General features: G+C 50.0%; 2 protein-coding genes across 7 annotated transcripts; one reads left to right on the plus strand and one right to left on the minus strand.

The window, feature by feature from the left end:
• Window positions 1-1,695: 1,695 nt before the first annotated feature.
• ZIC4 (Zic family member 4) lies at window positions 1,696-21,854 on the minus strand. Of its 6 annotated transcripts, none has more exons than XM_041718111.2 (4): window positions 21,466-21,854; window positions 16,517-16,601; window positions 10,898-11,515; window positions 5,320-6,470 (listed from the first exon to the last, which is right to left on the minus strand). In XM_041718111.2, the coding sequence occupies exons 2-4, from the start codon at window positions 16,584-16,586 to the stop codon at window positions 6,049-6,051; spliced, it is 1,110 nt and encodes a 369-aa protein (XP_041574045.1). In that variant the 5' UTR covers window positions 16,587-16,601; window positions 21,466-21,854; the 3' UTR covers window positions 5,320-6,048. The 6 variants fall into 6 exon arrangements, with proteins under 6 accessions (XP_041574042.2, XP_041574041.2, XP_041574045.1 ...); XM_041718110.2 differs by lacking the exon at window positions 21,466-21,854 and adding an exon at window positions 19,421-19,551; XM_072933314.1 differs by lacking the exons at window positions 16,517-16,601; window positions 21,466-21,854 and adding exons at window positions 13,234-13,322; window positions 14,272-14,774.
• A 297-nt stretch (window positions 21,855-22,151) lies between these two features.
• On the plus strand, window positions 22,152-26,961 carry LOC100226980 (zinc finger protein ZIC 1). The gene is made up of 3 exons (XM_002187042.7): window positions 22,152-23,862; window positions 25,045-25,208; window positions 25,606-26,961. The coding sequence occupies exons 1-3, from the start codon at window positions 22,887-22,889 to the stop codon at window positions 25,801-25,803; spliced, it is 1,338 nt and encodes a 445-aa protein (XP_002187078.1). The 5' UTR covers window positions 22,152-22,886; the 3' UTR covers window positions 25,804-26,961.
• The last annotated feature ends 336 nt before the right edge of the window (window positions 26,962-27,297 follow it).

Here is a 27,297-nt window from a genome sequence, read left to right on the forward strand (position 1 = left end):
CAACCTTTTTCTGTTGTTGTTGTTTCCAATTGTAATCGGTTTCAGGATTTCTCTCCCAAAAAGCCTAAGCGGAGTTGAGCCCCGCTCCGTCCGGGAGGTGCAGAGTGTTTAACCGCCCGCTGCACCTCCTTCTCCTCCGCTTCTCCCGGTAAGGTGGCGGAAACGGGTCTCGGTTACTGATTCATATTTCTAATCTTCCTTTCCTGAACATACAATGTGCTATTGTTAAATGAATGGTCTTTAATTAATGCACTTGCACAATGCAGGGCCTTGCATGGGGATCGATGATAGGAAGCAACAGGGGATGGTTCCCTCCAAAATGGTTTGTCAGCATTGAGAAAGAAAAGGCAATGTCTATAAAAGGGCCACTAATAATGCCCACACGTCTCTCACCATGTTGTCTGAGGGGACATTCCTTCCCTTGTTGACAGTCAAGTGTAATAAGTACATGTCTTCGCTCAATCATTATAGACCATAGAATTGTATTCTTTAATTAGCATGTACTGTTAGCCCTCCTTTCCTTTATAGGCTAGTTTTTGTCTTTTACAGACCAGCAAAAATGTTTTCCTTCATTTCTTTTTCTTGAATTCTATTATTTCTTAAATTATTTTCTTTCTTTCTTTTTCTCCCTCCATGTAGTCAAATGTATTCTCTATTGACAATATTCCTGGCAGCTAAAGCCAACTTTTTGTCATCTCTCTGTGTTAGGCAACTTCTTTCAAGTTTTCCTTTTCTAAAAGCCATCCAGGCAGCGCATGCGCGAGGCGCCCGCCGGGTTCGGGCCGCGGTGTGCCCGAGGCTGGGGCGTCCCTCCAAAGAGCAGAGCTGGAATGTGTCGGGCGAGTGAGCCCTGAGCAGGTTCGGGAGCTGCGGAACCCTGGAACCTATTAACATCGATCAGGAGAATGCGCAAGGCAAAGAAGGCTTACTTTCAGATTACTGTAGCTGGCGAAAGAACTCCCGCTCTTAAAAAAAGAAATAAAATGCCCTAGATCCGCCTAGGAACCTTATAAAAAGGTTTTATTTCACTGTGACTGGGACCCATTCTGGACTGGGGGGGGGGGGGGGGGGTTTGAAATTATTCAAAAGACCACTTGCATCCTGCGAAACAACAATCCTTCGGGAGGAGGGGAGCAGCATCCTCTGCCGCTGAAAACTCAAGCCAATCCCCCGAGTGCTGGTGCCCAACACCCCAGTTGTAGTGTCCCCAGAGTCGCAAAGTGCCCGTGAGGAGCCAGGGTGCCCCTGCGGAGGTAACCGGGACACGCACCCACCCCCCGGAGGGACAGGGCTCCGCCTGGGTGACACCGGGCTCTGTGTCGCACCCTGCACCTTGGCCAATGCTTACAGTACAATTGCTTTGAAGTCTGCGATCTGAAAAATGTTGTCGCAGAAATGAAGCCAAAGAAGGGGTTTGTTTTGTTCTGTTCTTTTAATGGAAATGCCAACCTAAAACGATTAACATTAAAAAAGGTTAAAGACCAACAAAAAAAACACTCATTAATACTTGATTGTACACCACATTAATAGCACACAGGTTTGGGTTTTTGTTTTTTTTTTTTTTTTTTTTTCCAACTAATATAAAAACCAACAGAAAAAGAAGGTTGATTACACAGTGTTTTAGGAATGGCTCGGTATCATCAGTACAAACACATAATTTAAAAATGCACATCTGTAAAAATAACCATAGAAATGAAATGCTTATAAATATTTATTGTAAAAAAAATCCAAGTATTAAAAATAAATAGTATATTCAAGCACACAACAGAACATTCCTTCATTGCCAAACATGTGATAAAGAAAAATAAAGAATATAAGAAGTCTGGAAAGAGATACAATATACCAACATTGTAAATGTTTTTCTGAAAGCTACATTTTTCAGAGGTTTCTTCTCTGTACGGCTCACAAAGAATGTGCTAGATTTACCCATAAATATAACAAGACCAAAAAGTAATAAGAATAATAATAGTAATACCCACTCCACTCTAATTTGACTCTGTCTTTACTCAGAAAAGGTCCCATTAAATTAATGGTTTGGCTTAGAATGGCAGGACTCGGCTCAGATAATTCTTTAACAACTAAAACAGAAGTACACTGATGAGTTACAACTTCAAGGAATTCATATTCCGAACAGGGCATTGCATGATATCCAATGAGAAACTACTAAATAAAACTTGATCAGGGAATCATTTCAGTACAACACCATGATGTTTATAAAATGAAGATACAAAAGGGATGCAGTTTGACTATCCTTACACGTACAGACAGTAAAACATGAGAGCATATGGAAGCCATCACTTTGAATGCGTTAACAACTTCGATACATTGCAGTATATACATGCTTGGTAGGTATTCGGACTGTTAAATGATCAAAGAATTTACTCTATGTCTACACTCTTGCTTTCACTCTACTGGAGAGAAAACATTTGTTGGTCACAAAGTGGTGTTAATGAAACCCAAAATTTCTGCCTTCGCTCAAGAATCGCATTCCGTGCAGAGTGTGCGTAGGAATAATTTATTAGACGGAAAAGTTTGGAGGATGAAATGCAAAAACAATGGACATAATTTCAACTTTCGAACTGTAAGGTCATACAGACATCTATGGACATCTGTACACAGTCAGAGTTTCACGCAGACACAGCCACATATATCCAGATGTATGTCTATACACAGGATCCGATAGTTTGGCATTTTCTGTGCCCTCTGGGCCCCTAAAGTTATCTTTAAAAGTTTGATTTTATCTCTTTAGAAACGGTTTAAAGCTAACGGGCAGGGTGAGTTTGACAGAGAGGAGAACAAATCGCTGACAAAGAACCTTTTACGTTTCATCAGCGTTGTTAGGGCGACGAGCAGGAATTTCTCAGATAATAACTCCCACTTCAAAGATTTCTCAGCTCAATAGAAATTGGACCATCCTTTTTATTCAACCACAAGGGCTGGCACTAAAGACGACTCAACTGTTTGAATTTTTTTTCCCCGTGTTTATTTTTCCCCTATTCACTAGGGTACTTGGATAAAATAAACAACAAGACAATTACTGGAACATGGACTTCTAACTTTCCCGGGCCCATGGCCCAGCGCCCATGGCCCCGGCCATGTGGGTGTCAAGTTCCCCCGCACCACGGAGCGTCCGCTCGCTGCCCCGCAGCGACAGCGGAACCGGGCAGGGTGAGAGGGGGTACGGCTGTCTGCCCTCGGAGCTCACCCCGCTTTCCAGCTCCTGGGGGACCTCCAGCGGGACACCTACTCCCTGAGACAGCGGCAGCCCAAGGAGGGGATCTTCCAGTCCCCATCCTACCTTCCTCTCCCACGTTTGGTGGGGAGGAAGGGAAGCAATCCTCAGGCTTTGTGGCCAGTTTTTGCTGCTAGAAGCTGGTCAGAAAGGCTGGGGACAGCGGGCGGGAGCTCCCGCCGAGCTTGGGGGGCTGGCAGTGCTTTACTTTGGGGAGAAAGAGACCAGGGCTCCAGCGTCGGAACGGAGCGCGTCTCGGGGGGCGGGCGAAGCCCAGCAGAACCCAGCTCCGCCGAAGTGCATTAGGTGGAGGAAGTCTATCTCTAGCGGGGAGCAGATTGAGTGTATTAAGCTAGCATGAAACCAAAGGTCAGTGCAAATGTATCTTAATAGACTGTCTCAAATGGAGTGTGCCTCCTTTGAAGGACGCTTGCTATTGCTCTCCTCATTACCATAGCGATCCTAACGTGGCATGCTGATGCACCATAAAACTCACACTTTCAACCCCAAAATCAGGCCCTTTGAACAACCCGAGCTTGATTAGACCTTTCTCCTTTTCTTTCCCCCCTTAAAAACCATTTCCTTGCCTTTAGAAACTCGCCCTCAAATCCCAAATGCATTCTCTGATCCTGGCAGAAAGCAGAAACAAAAGTGAGCTGAGGCGACGGTTCAAGCGGGCCTTTTCTTCCTGACAGTCTTATCCATTTTTATTATGGTCTGGAACAAGTGCCCTGTTCGCGTGGGTTTTGTTTACCGGAAATTAAATGAAAATGATTTAGTTCGCGTCAAACAAAAATATATACTTGTATACACAAGAAAAAGGGCCTGTTAGACGTAAATATTATGTCCTTAATGAAAAGACTGGACGGGCTCCAGACTTCGCCTTTCACTATTTAAGTATGACTTGCCTATTGCCATAGAAATCCTAACTTACCATGAAGATTCACCGTTGTGAAGAAATACTTCTTTGTGCGAGCTTGCTTTGATGTCTAAGGCATAAGATTCAGGCTTTCAGCTGCGTCTGTCTAGATTACCTTGAGAGCAACGGGGTAGACATCTGTAACAAGCAAATGAAAAATTAAAGGTGATTAGCCTCCACATCCAAATACTTCTGTAAATAGAGAAATAAAGAAATAAACAGATCTTGGGACATGATGGAAACATCCTCCCTACCCGCATCTGGCTTCTACACTTCTCGATTTCCATGATACAAGTTTCGGGGGCTGGATAGGGGCACAACTCTCCCCTGTTTAGATTCCTCTTTCACACATTGCTCTCACCTAGCTGATTCCCTAAGTGTATTCCCGTTAGCGACATGCTGTTGTCACCATCCGTGCTGTTTAAACACAAAAGTTGTTGGGTTTGGGCGAATGAAGAAAGGAACGCCGACTTGGTGCCTTGGGGGAAAAATACGGGTGTGTAAGGAAAGCACTGGGCATTGGAGTGTTTTTAATCACTGACCAGCTATTTATTTTCCTGTCGTTTTTGTATTTCTCGGTATCAGCATACGCGTGTGTATGTGCGTGCGTGTACAGTTGTACACCCACAGTAACCCCAGTCACCTGGGTGCGGAGGTGATCTGTCAAACACCAGAGGATGTGGTTACAACAGCCTTCTGTCTGCTCTCCGCAAGCCATAGAAACCCTTTCCAGCAGCCTATGCTATTTATTTGCCTATACTATCTGGTATTCTTAAACGTAATTAAAGTAATTAAAACGGCACCATTCGGTAGTTTCAAGCTACCCCAGTGGAGATGTTTGTTTATTTATTTTGGGGGCTGTTTGTTTTTTTTATTCCCCCTCCCCCCTTTCTCTGAACCAGTGCAATGAACCCTGTAGGTTTGAGACTCTGGGACAGCATGGAGATGCTAAAGCCGCGTGGTGGGAGCGGTTCATTTCTCCTCGGGGCTGCTCGCAGGGCAGAGCCGCGGAGCAGCGGCCCCGGTCCCCGCGCTGCCGGGGGCTGCCCGGCCCCCGCCCTGGCAGTGACGTCGGAGAATGGTCTCCCCCCACCCCGTCAGAACCGCCGCCCCCGGGAGCTTCAGCGCCCACGGTTCAACAGGAGCCGCACTCTGGGTGGGGACGGGCATGTTTAGGTATTAGAAGTCATTACCAGTGGGAGCTAAAATGGACAGTCAATCATTGCACCCCCCTGGGCCTTTCTTTATTAGCGACTACTGGGTGGGGGAGGAAATATATATATATGTATTTTTATACAGAAAGAGGGAAAAGTAAGGAGATTCTTTACAGAAACGTCCATCGAACGGGTTAATTAATCAAAAAATTTAATGGATCCATTTTGTACAAATTGGTAACAAATAATAGTTTATATATATATATATATATTTCTTAAAAAAACACACTCTCACAGAAAATCGTGGGCGAACGGAACAGTGCAGCACACAATACTGTTGACAAGAGAAAATCTGTACAGAAAAAATCTGTATGAAACCACTGAAGGGAAGGGGAAAGAAAAACGGGAAGAGGAAGGGGAAGGGAAAGGGAAAGGAAGGGAAGGGAAAAGGACAGGGATAAGGAAAGGGAATGCAAATCAGTTGGCGTGTAAACAGACTGGAGCGAGGCGGTCAGACTGGGGGTGTGTGGCACGGCGGGAGGAGGCGGCAGCGCCGCGGCCGAGGCGAGCGCAGCCCTCCCGTGTGCGCGGTGCCGGGGGCGCAGGCAGGGCCCACCCGCGCTCCGCAGCCTCTCTCCCTCCGCCAAGCGCCTCTGCTGCCGCTCCCGCTCGGCTTCCCCGTGCCCGGCGCGACGCTCCCTGTGCCGGCCGGGCCGGGCCGCCCGCCGCCGCCCCCGGCGCCCCTAGCAGCGGGGCCGGGGCCCGGCGGGGAGGCGCGGCGGCGGGGAGGCGCCCGGGGGCCCGGGGGGGCCGCGGGGCCCCGAGCCTTGACACACGTACCATTCGCTCAGGTTGGCGGCGGGCTGCGCGGGCGCGGAGGGCTCAGCGTGGGAGCAGGAGGCGGGGGGCTCCCGGCCGGAGTCCGAGGAGGGGGACACCAAGGAGGGCGTGGAGGACTCGTAGCCGGAGCTGGGAGGAGGGGATTTGCAGTGCACTTTCATGTGTTTTCTTAGGGAGCTGGGGTGAGTGTAGGACTTGTCGCAGCCTCTCACTTTGCAGTTGTAGGGCTTGTCGCTGGTGTGGACGTGCGAGTGCTTCTTCCTGTCGCTGCTGTTGGCGAAGCGCCTGTCACAGCCCTCGAATTCACATTTGAACGGCTTCTCCCCTGCAGGAGGCAATGGGCGAGCACAGCCATTAGCGGCGGCGGCGGGGCCGGGAGCAGCGCATCCCTCACCCCCACAGCCCACAGCCCTCCCGGACCCCTCTGTCCGGCCCTGCCACGGCTCCTCTCCCCGCGGAATCTCCTCTCACTAGCTCTGCCCTTCCCCGCGGGCCCCGCCGAGCATCCCCCGGAGCCGCCGCTCCGTGCCCACCCGGATGCGTGGCCGGCTCCGCACGCGGAGCGCCCTGCCAGCTTCTCCTCTTTCCCCTGGCCTGTGTGTGCGTCATCGTAAGGGTTTGTGCAAAAGACAAAGCTCCGAAACAAGGAAAACTTAGAGGAGAACCGCTCGTTCGGAGCACACTTGTGCTGTCCCCGCAGACTCCGAAGTCCTGCAGAAAGAGCGGTCAGTGATTTATCCCTTCGAAGACTTTTACATTAAATACATTTCTCACAGTCCCCCAGGCACATGGAAATATTTTCCATAACCTGGCTAGATCATATTTCATCCACTTCATACTTGTACTGATTACAATGCCATGGAACATCCACATCCCCTTCCTTCCCCTGCTCCCCAGCTTGCTGATACCGTGTGCTAAAGTATGAAATATTTCAGAAAGACACAGATTGTGGGGGAAAAACGACAAAGATTCAGCAGAAGGAGGACTAGGCCAGCGCACAGCACTGTCTCGAGGGTAGGATTCCCTTTTCATTTCAACCTACACAGCCACTGAAGGAATTGCAATCAAATTAAATTGTCTGATCAGATAATAAGTGATGTTACGCATAATAGAAATACAATGGTGTTGCTGGAGTCGTGCGAAAGTATAACCTCGAATCGTGTGGACCTGGCATGGTAGACGATATACAAGAGGTTTTCTAGGAAACACGCCACAGCCAAATGCAGGATGAAATGCTGACGGCATTATTGTCGCTGACAATAGCAAACTGCAAAACCCTGCTTGCCAAGGGGTACCCAGGTCCTGTACCAACCTATTACAAAAATATCCTCCTCATCCATCAAAAGTCAAAAAGTATCAGGGCAGAGAGGACTCCACAAAAATACATGGCCTAACCTTAACGTGAAGTGCAAACAAAGCAACTGTGTTCACCATCATGGCGTATGTAGCCGAAAGGACTTCCAATATTTGGTTTTGTGTATTTGGTTTGGTTTGTTTTTTTTTTTTTTTTTTTGTTTTTTTTTTTTAATTTCTTGGGTTGTGCGTTTCTGGTTGTTGTTTTTATTTTTTTCCCCTCTCAATTCGTCATGATTAAATTTAGGAGAGACTCAGTCTACATCGGGCTCGGCTGCAAGAAGAGGCAAATAAAGGAAGGCATTCCAAATATTTCACATGAATGCACTTTATGCAAGGTGGGTGGGAAAGGCTCATGGCTCCGCGTTTAAAGGATGCCCTTTTCGCACTGTAATAGTCAATGAGGAGCACTGACATCCTGCACCGCTAACATTTGCACAGAGGATGGGTAAATATCTGGCGTTGGAGGGAAGGGAGGGAAGAGGTTAAAAATAAGGTCTCTCACAAAACGGTGCGGATTCTGTAACCAAATACCGTCGACATACAGCGGTGCATATGCATAGACGCACGCCCGCCTATAATCTAATTAGAGTTCCACGTAAGGAAATAATTTGACCTTCAGCATCTAAGTTGAGACGACAAATCAAGGATATTAGTGCAGTACAAGCAAGCAGTAAGTTAGGAGACCCCAGGGGAAGCCATCCTCATAAGCACTCTGCTTGTGCAAAGTGAGTTCCATTCAGGTAAAAGCGGGCTGCGCCGCACTGCGCTTTGCCGAGTTGAAAAATGTTCAACTTCGCTTAACCCCCTGAAAGAGCCACTGAAAGGTCCGTCCGTGCAGCCGGGTTTCAAGTGGGAAGAGGGCAGCATTTTCTCAGCTGCCCGGGTTGCATTCCCTGAACGCCTCAATAAAGGGGAGCCATCCGAGCCATTTGCAAGTATTCCTTTGGCGAGAGCAGGTTTTCCTAGGCGGCAATCCCTGCCCGGCAGGGAGAGGACACTGCGCCGGTCCCGGCTGCCGCAGCCCGGGCACGGAGCCGCAGCCACGCACAAAGTTCCGCGGGCGATGGAGACTCAACCGCCATTTTACCCCACACTTGTAGCTGGGCAAAAGTGTTCAGTGAAACTCAGCTCGGAATCTGTGGCATAATCCCCCGTCTCCGGGAGTGGATTAAGGTATTTACCAACTTCTCCGGGTGAGTGGCGGTGGGGGGAAGTCGGAGCTGGCGGCTCCCGGGCTGCGGGCGAGGCGCGGGGGCGGCGGGGCCTCAGGGAGGGAGCGGGGCTGCGACCCACGCCTCGCACTATTGTTCCTGGCCCTCAGGGAAGGCGGTGAAGTGATCCCAGCCCGTCCTGCTCGTCCCGTTGCAGCCGCCTTAACGGCCTTATCCTCCAACCTGGAAAACTCCTACATCGCCAGATATCCCTCTGCCTGCTCCCCAGCCTCGGAGAAATCAGAAGCTATTAATATTTAAGGAGGCAATAATTTTCCTGTTGAATCTAGAACTGTCTTCATGAATAATTCGTAGTGAGTTCTATTAGGGTTTCAGAAACATTGCGTTTTTGACAACTTCTGGGTGTTTAATAGAAACGGTGGAACCATAAAGGCCCTGCAGGAGTTTGCACAATACAGCAATTAATCACCGAGAAAGTTAAAGCCAAAAGTACAGACGCGCCGAATGGTGTTTAATAAACGCAAATCTCCGCTCTCGAGTTTGCCCTGAACCTGCATCTCCGATGTAGGTCAGTTTTCCCAAGAATTTAACCATTTTCTGCTTCAGAGACTTCAAACAGTGAGGCCGTTAAAGAGCAGTAAAAGTTTGTTTACTTAAGAAAAACACTGTCATTAAGAGATGAGCTCTCCCGGTTAATGGCTGTACCTGTGCTGATCCAACAAGGAGCTGGCTGGGATACAAGTTACGTGACCCGGGGATACCCCTTTTTCGAGGAAAAAGGGGGCCAAGAAGGCAGCCGAGGAACACAACTGTGCTGTCGTCCACCTCCTCCCCCCCACTCCCCGCCCCGCACACAGACTTACTCCTCATAGAGCGATGGAAAAATAATGAGGTGACGAGTGACGGTCGCTGTAAAATCTCAGTGCTATGTTTAGATGATAGCGATACGAAATTAGTGTATGTTCTGCATATTATATCACATCGCGCTCTATCATAAAAAATGCAACTCCAGGAAGGTCAAGCCCTGCACCGAGCATGGGGGAAGGGGAGTTTTATGAACTGGAAGGCGAAAAAAATCGTTTGGCTGTAAGCAGATCTTACAATAGGATTATGTAGTTTCCCTCGCAGTGCATAAGGCTGTACAGAAGGGGGTGGGAGGTGGAAAACCCTACACTGGAACAGATTAAATTTTCCAAAAAGGGCTTATTTCTTATCTTCTTCTTTAGAGGGGAAAAAAAAAAGAAAAAAAAAAAAAAAGACAAGCCAGCGCTATGGACTACAAACACCGGCTGCTAAACTAATTAATACAACTTCACAAGCTGCTCCTGGAAGTGTGAAAACTTTCTACGTGCAATTTCATTAATTATAAATGCTTTTCTGGCCGGAAGAGTTCAAACGTAGTTCTGCAAGATCGTCCATCGTGTTACTTTATTTTCTGTTAACTAGAACTAACAGATGTTTCTGACACATGTCCCAATTTCACTTAACAGATCTGCAAATGACATTTCAGAATGTACAGGCCGAAACAATACAAGGGTTTCTTTTCTTTCTTTTCTTTTTCTTTTTTTTTTTTCCCTCACGAGAATCAGAAATCGCAGCTCCCCATATTTGCGAATGCAGAAAGTCGTTGGAAGGCAATGCTCATTAAAAATGTCAGTGTTATTTAGATCAAACATTTGAAACTCCCTCTGCCCAAAACAGAACTGTTGAACGAAAAGGTCGCAGCTGTGTTATTCTCACAATGTTCGAGCAGCAGCATCTCAGCGACATCAGTCAAAACTGACTAGACAAGTTGCAACTTCCATTGTTCACTTTTAATTTGTGAGCTTGCACAATGATTTAATTTTTTCCCCCGACTACTTTAAATCGAAAATAAAAAATCCTCGCCTATTTGAATAAGCAGAAATAGTAGCTATATCGTTCGATATTTACACAGATCTACACATATAAACATTACAGAAACCTCTCCGCACAACCAGAAAAAAATATGGACGAGAATTCTGAGATTTGCTCTCACTCTCCCTTTCCCTCCCCCCTTTCCTCCCCCTTCTCCAAATGGTAAAGAAGCAAACAAATCTGAGAATTTATTTTCCAGAAGTACTTGGCGTGCATTCAATAACAACTCAAAGGATACATAAAAAAAAAAAAAAAAAAAAAAAAAAAAAGCAAATCAGTACGCAGAATAACAGAGAGAAAAAGAGTAAAGAGAGCTTTACATACTGACCTGTATGAGTTCTTTTGTGTATTTTGAGATTCTCTGATCTGGCAAACACTTTGCCACAGCCTGGGAAAGGGCAGGGGAAAGGTTTTTCACCTGTGTGGACTCTGATGTGATTTACAAGTTTATATTTGGCCTTGAAAGGTTTCCCTTCTCTTGGACACTCTTCCCAGAAACATATGTGATTGGACTGCTCGGGTCCTCCAACGTGCTCCACCGTGACATGAGTCACCAGCTCGTGCATCGTGCTGAAAGTTTTCGAGCATAATTTTTTGGGAGTCTGGTCCAACTCAATCCACTTACAGATGAGTTCCTGTTTGATGGGCTGCCTCATGTAACGAAAGAAGGCACCCGGGCCGTGGTGTGGAGCCAGGTTCACATTCAGATTCATACCACCGTAGCTATGAAGCGAAGAAGCAGCAAAATGATCTGTCCTGGAGGCTGGTACTTGAGTGAAATGTTCAGACCTGGCGTACATTTCTCCAGGTAACCCCAGTCTGAGCTGTCCGTTTAGATGGCCACCTGGAGCTGCATGGGGAGGCTGCTCATGGAGTCCAGTGAACAGAGAGGGATTCCCAGCTTCTGAGTGGTGGTGGTGGTGACCATGGTGTCCGGGGTAGCTACCTGTTGTTGAGACAAACAGTCCGTGGTGAGAACTTGCAGCGGGGTGCTGCTCGGTCAGCCCTGGCATGAGTGGGGCCGGCAGGTCTCTGCGGATGAAGAAGTCCCTACCTGCTGCCAGAGCCTGGGCTGGGTGAGAGACGGGGTAAGGGGCTGCTGGTGACTGCGCCGGGCCAAACGCTGCCGTTTGACTAGAGACCACCTCGGCTTGGCCTGCCATATGATGATGATGATGATGATGATGATGATGGTGGTGGTGGAGCTGGTGGTGGGGATGAGGGGCAGGGCTGATCTTAAGGGCCGCGGGGTGATGCTGAGGAGGAGGATGAGGAGGAGGACGGTGGCGGTGCCCCATGTGTTCTGGCCGGAGCTGCTGCGGCCCGAGGCGGGACTCGGCGGCGTGTTCCCCCGGCTGCGTGGGCGCCGTGGTGTGGGGGTGCCCGGCGACACCCGGGAAGCCTGTCATGCTCTGAGGGGGGTGGTGATGGTGGCGAGGAGCCCCCGCCAAGTCTACTAATCTCAGCGCCGTGTTCCGCCTGGAGAGAGCAGCGGGGTCCATCACCGGGATCCCCAGAGCATCCACGCTCATTAGCTTCTAACGCTAAAAAGTCACCTGACAGCGGGAGGAGAGATACACAGGGCAGCAGGGTGGGAGGGGGGGAGCGGGGGAAACAACTTTCTTTTTTTTTTTCTTTTTCTTTTTTTTTTTTTCTCCGTTCTCCCGAAATAAAAAAAGTTTCCCGGTGCCGCTGCCCTGGCGCGGGACGCACGGGTGGCTGTGCCAGCGGGTGGGCTCGGGGGGCCGGCAGGAGGCTTTGGCGGCGGCCGGGGAGGTCCCGCGGCGCGCCCGTCCTGCCCGGGGCCGGGGCGGCCCTCACGGCGCGGCGGGACCGGCCGGGCCCCGCTCCCGCCGCGCCGCTGCCCCGCCGGCCACACAATCGCCGCGCCCGCCCATTGGCTGCCGCCGCGGTGACGTCACCGTGACAGGTCCCGCCGCCGCCTGAAAGGGAGATCGCCGGTGCCGTGAGGGGGGCGCGCGGGGCCGGGCTGCGCATGCGCCGCCGCGCCAACCCTTCCGCCGGCGCCCCATCCCCGGCCCGGCCCGGCCCGGCCCGGCCCGGGGGTCTCCGCCCGGCCCGGGGGTCTCCGCCCGGGGGTCTCCGCCCTGGCCCGGGCACTGCCGGGCTGCCGCCGGGGAAAAAAAGCCTCGGCGGGAGTGGAGGGCATCGTCCCGGTCTCCCCCTCGCCTCTGTCCGTTCCCGCTGCCCTGCCCTGAAACAAGGGCGGCCGCGGGGCTCGCCCCCGGGAGAGCCCTGGCAGCCCCGCCGGTCCCGCCGCCCGGCCAGAGCAGCGGCAGCCGCGGCGGTGCCGGGGCCGGTCCTGCCGGCTCCTCGGCACTTGTTGCCAGCGCGGGGAGAGAGGCCCGTGCCCGGCAGGAGCTGCGGCCGGAGCCTCAGCGGTCGCTCGCTGGCCAAGCGGGCTCGGCCCGGGACACGGGCCATCGACCCGGGGCTCGGGCTACCGCCCCGCTGCCTGAGCCCGGACAAAGGATCCCTGAGACACTCCCGCTCCCTTCCCCCTCTGAGAAGTTTTAGCAGTTATCTGATTACTGCCGCCGGAGCAATGCGAGAAATCGTGGTGTTCAGGCTGAATCTGAATGTTTAACCCAGAAGAGGGAGTCTCTCCCTTTCCCTCTCTCACTTTCTCTCACGCACACTTACAGGGTAGTTCCACGTAAAATCCCCGTCCTTGGCTTGAAGGAAAAGCATTGCCAAACATTCATAGTGGACTCGGTTCTGATGATTCTCACCTGAAGGAAATAACATGATCTGCAGGGTTTGCGCGCTAGTAGTGGAAGTGTAGGTTTGGGTTTTAGCTGGACACACTGAGGCCTTAGAGGTTTAGAAAAGCTTAGGGCTTCAGCATAGGAGGAAGCATCTGCTTAAGTTTTTAAGAAGGGGATTATGAAGTTAATGAAACATGCAAAAAGATTCTTCTGCTCCATGAAAGAAAAACACATCTTTAAATATCTACCCACTGTATTACCACAGTACTTGGATCCTGACACAAAAACAGCTCCACCAATAACCTCACAGTCTTATGAAATATAGCAATGATTAATTCTCTACCCATCCTGTCAAACTCTCATCATTTTAATACATAGACTCGCTGTTAACTTGCTAGTGGGTTCTTTATCAGATGCATGTCAGGTAAAGCACTCAGCATAGAATTTTGCATTTCCATAAGAATTTAAATGCTGTTGATCAATAGGCTTTATGTGAAGTAGTAAAACAAGAAACTACTTGGCAATGTCAACCCAGCTACTTTCATAACTGAAGCTGCAAGGCAATGATTGGAAACCATAAAATTAAAGTTTAGGACATACATAACCACATAGGAGACATCTTTGTCACATCTTCACATATTCTGGGTTGGCTGCAATTACGTATTTTGTCTCTGCTTGCATTTACCATACTTGCGCTCTAAAACTAGACTGATATTCAGGTAGCTAGCTATAGATACATCCTTGCACACATCTTTCTGAGTGGAGATGATAAAAAGTGACAAATGATGCAATTAGCTCCCCAACCTTACATAACATGTTTACGCAGGCATTTTAAACCACACACCATCCTCACAATATCTCAACTTTCAAGTCTACTTGCTCTACGAAATGGATTTGACAGTCCTATTCATGACCATCTCAATAGGAGTGCACAGAAGAGACAAACGTTAGGAAGTATGAATCTGTTACTTACAAATGTACTGAGACTGTGAATCCCAAATAAAGCTGCTTTCCTCATACCTCCTTAAAACACTGCATCTCTACATACTTGTTATCCATCAATTCTGACACTTCTCAGTCAAGGGAGAAATCACCTGGAAGAGTTTGCCAATTAAAAAAAAGTCACAACCATTTTGGCCTGAGTTCATTTCAAATGTGATGATTTCTTGCCAGACACTCATGGCTCTCAGCTGCCCCCCCCTCAGGGCTGTCTCTCACCCCCTTTTCCAGGCAGGGTGGGAGAACCTGGCCCTCGGTGTCCCTGGCTGTTAGGTGAGGTTGATGTGAGCCCGGTTGTGTGCGTGGGGGGAGCGGGCGGCGGCCGCCACATGACTGCGAGGAGGCGGAGAAACGGGGAAGAGGAGGGAAGCGGGCCCAGAGCCGGACGGGCTCCGCTCATCTCCCTCAATGTTTTGAAAACTTGAACGCCTGTCTGTGCAGCCCTTTGGCAGTTCGAGCTCATGCTGCTGCCACTCGAGAGGTGACCGAGGTCTCCTGCTTCTTGGCAGCAGCCTGAGCCCCGCTTGACCAGACACGCCGGGCTCTCGGCAAACTCTCAAGTGTGTCAACACCCGCTTCTGCAGGGCCAACAAACTGGCTGCTTGATCCCGAGTACGAACTTCCCTATGGCTCCTGTGTGTCCGTGACCCCGTCCTCAGCCCCTGGCCCCGAAGAGGTGACACGTTGTCAAGACAAGCCACAAGCACTTCTCTGCCCCTGACCTCGCTCTCGTGGAAGAACGTCGGGGCTGTGCCCCGGGTGAGGGCCTGAGCTGTCCCCCTGCTTTCCGCTCCGCCATGCGGGGCCCAGAGCTCCGCCTGCCCCAGCTCGGGGTGGGCGGCCGCGGGGGCAGCCCCGACCCTCCGGCCTCTGCCCGCACCGGGCTGCCGAGGCCTGCGGCACGAACCGCCTGCACATCCCTCTGCGGGCTGGGAACAGCCCCAGCTGCTCATCGGCTTTACCTTAGCCTTGTTTTCTCGGTAGTAATCTACCTAAACATCAAGATGCTTGTCGCTATCTCTAACATTGCTTCGAAGACACAGCCCACTTTATAACCGTGCTCAGCACAAGGCACAGCTCCTGCGCACGGGAAGAGCTGAAGAAAGCCAAATTTGATCTTCTTCCGCCCCGTGGTCTCCCACTTCCACCTCTGTGGAAACTTCCCGACCAGGCAGCTACAAAATATCCAGCCGGTGCCCGAGGACTGGGCAGGGCCGGGATGCTCTGAACACTTCAGACAGGCTTCGGGGGTTACGTTTTTCGGCTTCAAACCCCGAACGAGAGGAGGGGAACAGATCAGTCTGAAAAGCCCTTATCTTTACTGTGAGAAAGAGAAAAAACACAAGGAGTAGAAACAGAGAAGACCAAGAAAGTAATCCTGCACAATTCCTTATCCCTTAAACTCTCTTTGGCAGAGAGGGATGAGGGAAGCAGACTCAGGACCTGAGCCCTAGTCCCTGCCTGCCCCGGCAGAAGGCACTGCTGGTTAGGAAGAGGTGGATCAAGAAAGCCTTTCAGCAATCCGAGTTTCACCTCAGGGAGGAGAGGGTACCGAGTAGCTCGAGAGCACACTCGGCCTTTGTTTTTATTCCCTCACCTCATATCCACTTATGGGGACTTCTTTATTTCAGGGTTCCCAAACAATGGGAAGTCAGCTACCAGACAAGCAACGGTTTGTGCCTAGGTTTGCACCTAGGTTTGCCTCCCACATTTTGTGACCTAGAGCTACCTTAGGACAAGCAAATCATATGCTTATTCTAAATAGAATATTTCATTTAGGACCTCAAGATTAAGGTATTCCTGTCAGATAAGCTGTCAGTCACTGACTACTTAGACACCACATTGTGGAAGCCTGGTATCCCTGGTAAAGATGATACATATCATGTAAACCCCATCAACAAGATCAAAGTCTTCTTCTTTAATAGGATCCAATACATGTCAAACCTCATTCCAATCAAATCGTCCGTAAATGAATTCAAGATGAATATGTCATAGAATAATGTGACAGTGCAATCACATGGGGTCAGGGGTTGTTGTTTCAATGAGAGAGTCGTCAAATATTAATTCTAGAACCTCCAAATGAATAGGCATTGAGCAGGATTAGGCAGCTGCTGGTGGGGTGTTCTGTCGCTGATTTGTGTTTATGCAAGTACGTTAAACACTAAGCTGAAAAAAATACAGTCTCCTTTGAACTGTAAAAAGGGCATATTTTAACTTACTTGACTTTTCCAGGATGTTTCTGTAAAGTCGTTTTCTTTTCCTCATTACAAGGGGAGTCTTGTGCCTCATTTCCTGGCTTTGTTCCTGTTTGGGAGAGAGATAAAAAGTTAAGAGTAAAACCATTTGTGTGTGATATGAAATGAGTAAGGCACCCTATATGCTGGGCATCATGGATTCAAAAAGAAAAGGAAAAAAACCCAAAAAACCCAAAAAACCAACCCATAAAACCAAACCAAAACACAAGTTAGGCAATGAGAGGGGAAGAGAAGCTTTCTCCGAGGGGAAACTGGAGGCTGTCTCCCCAGCAAAGCAGCACATGTTTTATGGAGTCATGAAGTTTCCACGGCTGATTTAGGAAAAAAAAAAATATGAAAGGACATCTTTTCAATTCTCCTTTGATCTGACATTCACCTTCTGGCAGGCTATTGTAAGGCAGGTTTTTACCCACTCGGCTATATTGTTTACAGATCCTTCCGTCCCGAAATTAAATTCCGGACTCTCTGTGAGCCTCCAACACAAGTTGTTGTCTCAGCAAGGATTAGTATAGTACCACTCTGGCACTTCTCCCTGCCTATAATTTTCAGCTTGCTCTTTGCTCTCTGTAAGGCAGAGCACTGCCACTGCTACAGGCAGAACTTTGCACAGCTTGCTTTGAGCGGCAGCAATACCTTTGAGAGCAGATCTGGGGCTGGATGCAGTGTCTGAGTCTGAATTTTTGCAGATATCTTTGGAATTCTCAGGATTTTGTTTGTTTGCTTTTTAATACAGAAAAGCACACTAGAATCTGGAATCAGTTACTTAACATGACGTTATTATTATTAATATTATTATTATTACTCTTGCTACTATCATTATAGGTAGTCCAGAACTAGTAAACAAAAATCTGCACTAAGACAAACATTTGATGATATTAATTATGAAAGTTCATCATCGTATCACAGTCATAATCTTTTATAAATAATTTTATGTCCTCAATATTTTCACTGCTCTGATGAAAATTACTGCCAAAACTTTAGCAATCCCTTAGGAATTAAAATTCCTAGTCAACTTCCATTCATCCTTGCACTTCTCTCAAGTCAGAACAGCCAACATTGCCTCGCTAGTGAGAGGTTTGCAGGAGTTGTGCTTTATTGGTTAGGGTGGGAGGCTGGAGGAGTGCTCAGTTCCCAAGTGTTCGCCAAAACTTGTTGAAACTGGACGAAAAAAAAGAAATCGCTGCATTTAATATTTCAAATGGTTACCAGATGACAAAAAGGAAGGCAAAACAGTTCTGCATTTCAGAGTAAATATTGGCTAAAACTCTGGCTCGACCTCGCACGCTTTTCTCATCTGCGCTGTGCCGTCGGCGGAGCAGGAGGGTGAGGACGTCCCCTTGCCCAAAGTGTTGGGATGTCGGGCGCTAGTCTGGGGTACCAGTTCCACCCCCGGTGTCGCGCTGGGGCTGCGAAGGGCCCCGCCCCGCCCCCCTTCCCCAAACGCTGGCTCCGGACCGGGGGAAGGCGCGCCGGCCGAGCGGGGCCGGAGCAGCCGCCGCCCCGCGGGACCCCGGGCGGGTTGCGAGCCAGACCGAGCGGGCGGCGGCAGCGACGGCGTGTGCCCCGCTGCCACCGGCTCCTCACGAAACCTGTACTTTCCGCGGCCGCACAGGGAGGAGGGAGCGTTCCCCGGGAAGGGCTCGGTGCAGAAATAAAGTTTCTCGTCTCCGGGTGGAGAGAGCCCCGAGAGAAGCCCGACCAACGGGCTGGACTCCCCGGAGCTGGGGGATCACGCGTGACAAAGGAGTGACAGGAAAGGGGTCGGCGAGAAGTCCACGCCAGTCCCCATCGGTCGGCGCTGTGCCGGTGCCCGGGGCTGGCACACTGAGTTGGGCTCGGGTCAGAGGTCACCTTCGGATGTATCGCCCTGGGCAGGGATTTGAGAGCTTTCTCCCTTCCCCTGCCGGCTTCAGACACGGGACGGCCCCTCGGGGCCGGGAGCAGGGTCGCAGCCCCTCCCCGGGCTCTGCGCGGAGCAGGAGGCAGCACCCAGCTCCTGAGCAGCGCCCCCGGCTCTGCCGGAGGGGGGGCGGGGAGAGGCCGGAGGGGGCCGGCCGAGCTCCCAGGCTCCGTCCCTCCCGCACCCGCCTATAAAGCGGGGCTTGCGGTGCCGGGTCCCCCGGAGCGCCCCCGTGGCACCGGGCGCGGCGGTGGGCGAGGTTCTGGGCGGGGAGCGCGTCCCCCGGGACGCCTCCCCACGGGGCTCGCCATTGTCAGCACTCGTCCCCCTCGGCACGCCGCCCCGTTCCCGGCGCTGCCTGGGCGGCCGCAGGACCCTTCCGGTGCCGGTGCTGGCCCGTCCGAAGCCAGCGCGGCCGCAGCCGGGGTGGGGACGCCTCCGCCCCGCTCTGCGCGCCCCGCTGCCCTGTCCGCGGACCTCCGCCGCTCTGCCCTGCGCGGACCTCCAGGCCGAGCCTCCCTTTGCATTTAGGGGGGCGGGCGCGGCTCCTGGCGTCCGACAGAAGGTGTCGGACCCCCGCTTCTGTGCTTCCCGGGCTCTCGGCCCTCCGCCCTCCCCCGCCTGCCGATGTGCCGCCGGGACCCTGCCCCACGTGGGCGAGGGGCGGCCGAGGCGCTGCCCCCCCCGCACCGCACGGTTCCAGCCCTTCTTCCCGGGGGGCCAAGCCTCCTCCCGACGACCCCCCCCCGACGACGGGGAGCTCACGTCCAGCCCTTGTGGCAGGCGCGGGGGGCTAGCCAACTGCCCGGACTGCACAGGCACCCTCCATACCCAGGCACTTACCCCTGCGACCTGTTGAAGGTTTCCCCTCATTTCTGAACTGGCAAAAATAAAAGTGGGGGTGGAGGGGAAGGGAAAAGAAAGAAAGAATGAAAGAAGAAAACAATAACCCCCCCCTAAGAACCCACCACCTCTTTGGCGCTTGCATCGAGGCGGTCATCCTTCATTTCTTCTTTTCTTGCTTTCTGGAAGCAGTTAGGGAATGTATGATGAAGCAGAAATGAGCCGTCAGGATGATATTTTAATGGCTTATATGTCACGTTGGTGCATGTGGCTTTGAACTGGAGCAGCTTTCGTTTCCTGCAGAGAGCGCACCGCAAATCCCACTTGATAACTTCTACAACCCACAACATTTTTTTTTTTTTTACATTCACTCTTACACTGTATATTTAGATACGCTTCCTAAAAATACCTTCTCGTCTGCCTTCTCGTACATTTTGCACCGACCTGGAATGATCACTGATTTCCCCTTGCACTGGGAGGCAGGCTAGCACTGAACTACCCAACTTTTTAGCTCTCCGAATGCCATCGCCCGGCACACTTCACAATAAGGCTGTGTCCTTCGCTTAATTTTAGCACCAAATACAGAAAGTAGCGCAACACCCGCCTAAGACTATGTCCACACCCAGGCGCTCCCTAGAGCGGGTATACCTGTTGCTCTGAGCTATTGCAATTCCATGAAATAGATTTCGTAGAATAAATGCAAACGTGTAGATTCAGCTCACCATTACTCTAAAAAAAAAAAAAAAAAAAAAAAGAAAGAAAAAAACCCACAAAACCAAAACCCACCAAACCCTGTAAAGCCTCCCGAGATCCAAGGAAAATTACATAATAGATCTGCTTTGAAAGCTATCTCCATGCACCGAGCACAGGCACACTGCGTCTGCAGATAAACTGCAGTGAAACATTCCGTCAAGGCGTATCAAAGTTTATTTATTGCGTTGATGTTTGTTTGTTTGTTTTCTAGCCGCAATGGCCATTTTATACCGCTCAAAATGAGGCAGTTCTCACCCGAGAAAGGCTCTTGCAGCAGCGCTCCGGTCCGACTCCCCAGTACCTGCGCTGCGGATTGCTTACCAGCGGCTATAATTAGAGAGGATGAGTTTAAAGTTTCTTTGTTTGGAACTAGGAATTGGAGGGGCTCGGACTGAGCTGCGAAGGAGGCAAGTGAAGGGCTGAACAAAGGCGAAATGTATGGAATCTGACTCTTAGCGAGCTTTTGGTGTTTTCGTTACTAGAAAATAATTAGAGCTAATGAATATGCAGGCGACCGAGTAAATAAATAATTTGCCAGTTTTATATATGTACGCACATGGGCACATACGTAAGTGTATCTATACATACACACAAAAAGACGCCTATATTTTAAAGTTTCTTGAGATATTTTTTTAAGAGCCGAACCATCGTTTAAAATATTGCACAAATGTTTCTTAGCTTAATTGATTAAGCCACTAAGGTTTTCTGCTTTTAAATACCATACTTATACATTTCAACAATCATTTTAATATATAGTCAATGGCGCTTTGTAGAGGGAACAAAAAAGAACTATCCACAGTTTTTCAATAGACTTTGAGCTGGGGAAAGACAGGTTAATCGAGGGTTGCATCTAGAAAACAACCAAGTGTTGTATGTTTGCACTGAATCCAAATGTCTGCATTTTTCTAACTAAATCAAAGGGAGTGTTATTTCTTTTTCTGCTCACTCATCTGAAGGTAAGTAAATTTTCTCTGGCGATCAAAAGCCTGGTCAGCAACAAAGACACCGCCTGCTTTTTCCACCGTCCTGGTGTGGCAAGTTGAGGAATTTCAATAACTGTGACAAGGGTGACTGATTTGTGAACTAGAAAAGGTTTGAATGTCAGAAAATTTACATTGCTCCTATCGAGGACTTAAAATAAATTTCCACACCCCCCCCCCAAAAAAAAAAAAAAAGAAAAAGAAAAAAAAAAAGAAAGAGAGAGAGAGAAAAGTAATCGTGAGTTACATGCAGTAGGAGGAGAAATAATGTAGGTTTGGAAAATTTACAGTTTTACCTGAATGAGAGAGACTCCGTAAAAGAGAGAGCAAGCGACAGCGAGAGAAAATGAGAGCGAGAGAGAAAAGAGAAAGAAAATAACAAAAAAAGGAGGCGAAGCATCAACAACAAAATTAGAAAGTTAAGAGTGCTCACCCACCTGCGTTTTGATGGGTGCAGAAAACAAGATTTATTTCAGAAACCTGATGGAGGGATAGAGTCAGCTACACAGAGAAATCACGCCTGGTGTTTAAAAATTAGATCAAGTGCACCCAGCACCTACTCTCGGAGAGCTTCACTTTTAAGTAAGAAGAAAACACCTTCAAAGACACGAATCCCTATAGGGCTTTTCTTTCCAAAGCCTGAAAAGTTGCTCAGTGATCTTAAAAATTCAGGATCACCACAAAATCATCATAATCATCATTATCAGAATGCTGGAGACAGAGGGGCAGAGAGAGGGAGAGCGGGGGACAAAATAACCCTAATAATAATAGATTTTTTTTTTTTCCCTTAGCATACACATACACACAAAAAGACGCGCTGGAAATATTTTCGTGGGGGCAAAAAAAAAAAAAAAAAAAAAGGCAAAAGCGAAAAAAAAAAAAAAAGAGGCTTATATATATTATTAAAAAAAAAAAAAAAAAAAGTTGGGGCTGCCGCAGCCCCGTTTGTCAGAGCGGTGTCAGGGCGCCACAATACCTGCGATGGATGAGGCGGCGCGGCCAATCAGCGGCCGCAGGCGGCGGGGCCGGGGGCAGCGACGCGGGGAAGGGGGAGCCGGGCCCGGCCAATGCGCGCCCACGTCCGCCCGCACGGCGCTCCGCCCCCGGCTCCCATTCATCAAGGGGGGGGACGGTGTCGTCTTTTCAATTCATTTATCTGCAGGAATGATTGCCGCTATCAGTCTCGCGTTCACCGCCCGGCTGAGGAGGTGAAAGTTTCTCCCCAGGAAGATAAACCGCAAAAGACAATATTGTGCATGATTTGCGCCTTTTTTTTGCGGAGCGAAAAAAAAAAAAAAAAAGGCCCCCCGAAAAAAAAAAAATCGGGTGAGTGTGGGGAAGCTCGAAGAGGAGAGAGAAACAATCTCTCGTCCACTTTGCAACATTCCTATAGCCAAAAAAATCACTGAAGGAAGTTTCTTTTTTGTTTTGGTTTTTTTTAATTTTTTTTTTTTTTTTTGCTGCCTGTGTTGAACTCTCGCCGTTATTGTTATTTGCAGCCAGTTTATTTTTGAGCTCACCCAACCCCCCTCTCCCCACTTAAACCTCCCTGAAAAGTCAAAGCAGAGAGACAGTGAATATTTTTGGGGCACGTTTTTATTATTATTATTATTTGCAACTGCGAAGATCTCTTCCCCCGTTCCGCACCAGCCTTTTTTTTTTTTTTTTCCTTTTTTTTTTTTCCTTCCCCCTGCGCTGATGCCGAAGGGGGTGTTTTTGATGTGGTTGCTTTGGTGGTGATCGTCGCTGACTTTCCAAAGAGGGTGTTTTCGCTGCCGCTGCTGCTGCTGCTGCTTCTCTCCGCGTTGTGTGTGTGCGCGCGTGCTTTTTTTTTGGTTGCTGCATCGACGCTGGGAAGATGCTTCTGGATGCTGGACCGCAGTATCCCGCCATAGGAGTCACTACCTTCGGATCCTCTCGCCACCACTCCACGGCCGATGTCACGGACAGAGAAGTGGGGCTGGGGATCAACCCCTTCGCCGACGGCATGGGCGCCTTCAAAATCAACCCCAGCACCCACGAGCTGGCCTCGGCCGGCCAGACCGCCTTCACCTCGCAGGCTCCCGGCTACGCGGCGGCGGCCCTGGGGCACCACCACCACCCGACCCATGTCAGCTCCTATTCCAGCGCCGCCTTCAACTCCACCCGGGACTTTCTGTTCCGCAACCGCGGCTTCGGGGAGGCGGCGGCCGCCAGCGCCCAGCACAGCCTCTTCGCCTCCGCTGCCGGCAGCTTCGCCGGACCCCACGGACACACAGATGCCGCGGGACATATACTTTTCCCGGGGCTGCACGAACAAGCCGCCAGCCACGCTTCGCCTAACGTGGTGAACGGGCAGATGCGCCTGGGCTTCTCCGGAGACATGTACGGCAGACCCGACCAGTACGGCCAGGTCACCAGCCCGCGCTCCGAGCACTACGCCTCGACCCAGCTGCACGGCTACGGCCACATGAACATGAACATGGCAGCCCACCACGGGGCAGGGGCCTTCTTTCGTTACATGAGGCAGCCCATCAAACAGGAACTCATCTGTAAGTGGATTGAGCCCGAGCAATTGTCAAACCCCAAAAAGTCCTGCAACAAAACTTTCAGCACGATGCACGAGCTGGTGACTCATGTCACGGTGGAGCACGTTGGAGGACCCGAGCAGTCCAATCACATATGTTTCTGGGAAGAGTGTCCAAGAGAAGGGAAACCTTTCAAGGCCAAATATAAACTTGTAAATCACATCAGAGTCCACACAGGTGAAAAACCTTTCCCCTGCCCTTTCCCAGGCTGTGGCAAAGTGTTTGCCAGATCAGAGAATCTCAAAATACACAAAAGAACTCATACAGGTACGGTAACCTTCTCTGTCGCTTTTCTCTCTGCGAGTGGAAGCGCCGAGCGCCGGGGCCCGAGCGGGACGCGGGGCCGTGCCGGAGGGGCTGGGGGCCGGCTTGGCTGAGGCTCGCACGGGGAGGAGGGGGTTTGGTCCAGGAACCACTGCTTTTTTTCCGGGAGAGGCCGGCTCGGAGCTCCTCTGCAAAACGAGCTCGGTCACAGCCACGCCAGCAGCAGCAACAAAAAGAAAATGATCCCTGCCGAGGCAGAGGGGGAGGACGGCAGCGTTTGCTGCTGGGATTGTTAGGGCGGAGGGGGTGGGGTGGGGGATCGCAGCAACCTGTCCTGCTTAAATTTATAGGTTTTAATTAATTATTGTTCGGCAGTTTTGGCTGTGGCACGATGAGAAATTGTGCTAAATGTTGCAGGCAGCTCATTCGTCTCCTCTCTGCAATTCAGGGCTTGGTAAATATTTAATTCCGTTGAGCGATATTAAACAAACCGAGCCCGGCGCGTTTCTGTGTTATTGTTGCGCGGAGGGGAGGCGCCGGTATTCCCGAGAACTTTTTCCTTCGTGGGAGGTGGGAATGGAGCAGCTTCTGGCCGGGAGAGCGATCTCCCCTCGCTCCAGCCCCTGAACGCTGAAAGCCAGAGCCGCTTTCCCTAGCGCTTTTGCCGAGGGTTTGTGGAGCTGCCCTCTCGTTGATTTTCCAGACCGGATAATTTTCAATATTATTTCAAGAAAATATGGGGGAGGGGGCTGGGGAGGTGGGGGAGGTGAAAGAGTAAAATATTACGAGAACGAGCTATAAAATCGGAAACCAGACGCTGAGGATCGTGTGTAATATCCCACCACGCCTGCTCTCTCGCTCGGAGCGTTGTGAAGAGGGAGAAGTGCCCGGGACTGGGGTTGAAAGGAAACTCGCCTCTCCAAAGGGAAAGGGAAAAAAAAAAAAAAAAAAAGTTATTTAGCTCCCCTGCTTTGCGAAACGGGCGCTTTGCAGGAGTCGGAGGTCCGGAAAGGATAGAGACTAGAAGCAAGGTTTTGGGATTTGAGCCGCGCTGAAGTTAGAAAGTTGCAAGTGTTTGAAATGGAGCCCTGAGCTCCGTCCGGCGGTGCGGTGACAATGAGCGATCCAGCCGGCCCTGCTTAATCAGATCCCTTTCCCCCCACCTCCCCCTTCCCTCTGCAATAGGTGAAAAACCATTTAAGTGTGAGTTCGAGGGCTGTGACAGGCGCTTTGCAAACAGCAGCGACCGCAAAAAGCACATGCATGTGCACACTTCCGACAAGCCCTATCTCTGCAAAATGTGCGACAAGTCCTACACGCACCCCAGCTCCCTCCGAAAGCACATGAAGGTAACCGGAGGGCGCCTGGCGTGCGGGCCTGCCCGGGCGGAGGGCGGCGGGGCCGGCGGGCCGTGCCTGCGGGCGGAGCGCGGCCCGGGGCCGGCGGAAGGGCCCCGGCTCGGGCCCGCCGGGCCGCGCTCAGCCCCGGGCCCGGCCCGCCGCGGGGCCTGCGGGAGGTGCGGTGCGGTGCGGCCGGGAGGGGCAGGGAGGCAGCCAGGACGCAGCCGGGGGCGCAGTCCGGCCTCGCCCGGCGGGCAGGGGCCGGGGCTGGAGCCGGGGCCGCCGGGGAGCCCCGGCGGAGAGCCGAGCCTGGGGCCCGCCGCCGGCTCCCCCCGTCTGGCGCATCCCCAGGCGAAGGCCTCCGTCCGCCGCCGCGCTCTATCTCTGCCCGGGTTTTCTCTTGCAGGTCCATGAATCATCCTCGCAGGGGTCCCAGCCTTCTCCCGCCGCCAGCTCAGGCTACGAGTCCTCCACCCCTCCAACCATCGTGTCTCCATCCACAGAAAACCAGACTGCCAGCTCCTTATCCCCTTCCTCCTCCGCAGTCCATCACACGTCCAGCCACAGCACGCTTACATCAAATTTTAACGAATGGTACGTCTAAAACGCTAAAACAAAACAACAACAACAACAAAACACAAACCGAAACAAACAAAAAAAAGCCCCAAGCGAGCAAATACATACCCTATTTAAAGACTCCAAAATAATGGACACTCTGAAATCAAAATTTAAATGAGCAAACAAAACTAAAATGCTGCCAGTAGACCCAGGACTGAGTAAAATGAAGACTTAATTTTTAAAAATATTTTTTCTTTTTTTTTTTGTCCTCCATTATCTCTCTCTCTCTCTTTTTAAATTTTTTCTTTTTTTTTTTTTTTCTTTTCTATTTTTTTTTCCTGACTGTTGTGCTCTGTTCCAAGGCTTGGTAGGCGAAGGGGTTAGTAGAATGCATAAGAAGACAAGGTTACCAGGGCAAATGCCAACTGTGTAGGGCTTCACTGGAAACCACTGATTAGAGATCGCCAACTGCATGTCTGCTCGGGCAGCGGCCTTCCCCCCCATCCCCTCTTGTAAATACAGAATTATTAGCATCAAAAACAAAACAACAAAAAAAGTGTACTGTTTGATTTTGTAAATAGTTATATCGCAAGTTGAATAAGGGGATATGTGGATTTGTGGTCTTTGCATATATGTGGGGGGAGGGGCGGGCGGGCGGGAGCGGCGGCGGGGGGGCGGAGGTGGTGGGGGGGCAGAGGGAAGAGGTAGAAATTCAACTATTTGTACTGAATGGCAAGAATGTTCTAGTAAATGTGTATCAAAATGTGAATTACTTTGTATTATTACAGTCTAAACGTCGATCTAACAGAATATTATTGGTATTAATGTGCTTTTTTGTATAAAGTGCAACATTTCGTCCCAAAGTCCAGTCTAAGTAGTGCAGTAAAATGTTGTTACACGTCCTGTCAAGAAATTCGTATAGTGAAAGCCTGGATCTGCGTGTCAAACTGTTACATTTGTTTATGTAAAGTGATATTAAAAAAAAAAAAAAGATATAAACTATATCTGTCCGTTGCTTTTGGCAAATACAAGAACATAATGTATATAAATCCTAATTTCCATATTTATCCGCATGTAAAGGTCCGGTTATACCTGTTACAAGATATTCAATATTTATGGCTAGAAGAATTGGTATGTAAAATTTAGTTTACAGAACTGTTTGGTAACATTTCGTACCTTATTAAAGATTCTTAAATCCCAAGAATTGTGGTAGGAATTCTTATTCACTAAGTCAACCTGCTGCAACTCCTACTAGCTTTAGGATATTAGAATAAAACTGTCCCAGTTTTTCACTGCTTTCCATTATGTCATCACTAAAGCAGCGAAGGTGATATAAATGTGATAAATGAAAGGATCCCTGCTGGCATTACTATAGTGTGTAATTAGTATTTATATCAAAATTTATGAAACAAATTTTCGGCCGCAGTATAATTTAAATGACCTTTGCAGACATAGAATAACAACCATAAAAATAACAGAAATAGATTGCATATGCTACATAAATATTAATGTGGGGAATTGTTACAGGAGAAGTGCTGCA

Source organism: Taeniopygia guttata, chromosome 9 (assembly GCF_048771995.1).
Source record: "Taeniopygia guttata chromosome 9, bTaeGut7.mat, whole genome shotgun sequence".
In the NCBI taxonomy this organism is placed as follows: Eukaryota; Metazoa; Chordata; class Aves; order Passeriformes; family Estrildidae; genus Taeniopygia; species Taeniopygia guttata.

Coding starts and splice junctions, on each gene's coding strand:
- ZIC4 (XM_041718107.2), bottom strand. CDS start 12,101: ATGAGCGTGGATGCTCTGGGGATCCCGGTGATGGACCCCGCTGCTCTC. Junction 6,471..10,897: donor ACACAAAAGAACTCATACAG/GTCAGTATGTAA, acceptor TGCCTCCTGCAG/GGGAGAAGCCGTTCAAATGT.
- LOC100226980 (XM_002187042.7), top strand. CDS start 22,887: ATGCTTCTGGATGCTGGACCGCAGTATCCCGCCATAGGAGTCACTACC. Junction 23,863..25,044: donor ACACAAAAGAACTCATACAG/GTACGGTAACCT, acceptor CCTCTGCAATAG/GTGAAAAACCATTTAAGTGT. Junction 25,209..25,605: donor CCCTCCGAAAGCACATGAAG/GTAACCGGAGGG, acceptor TTTCTCTTGCAG/GTCCATGAATCATCCTCGCA.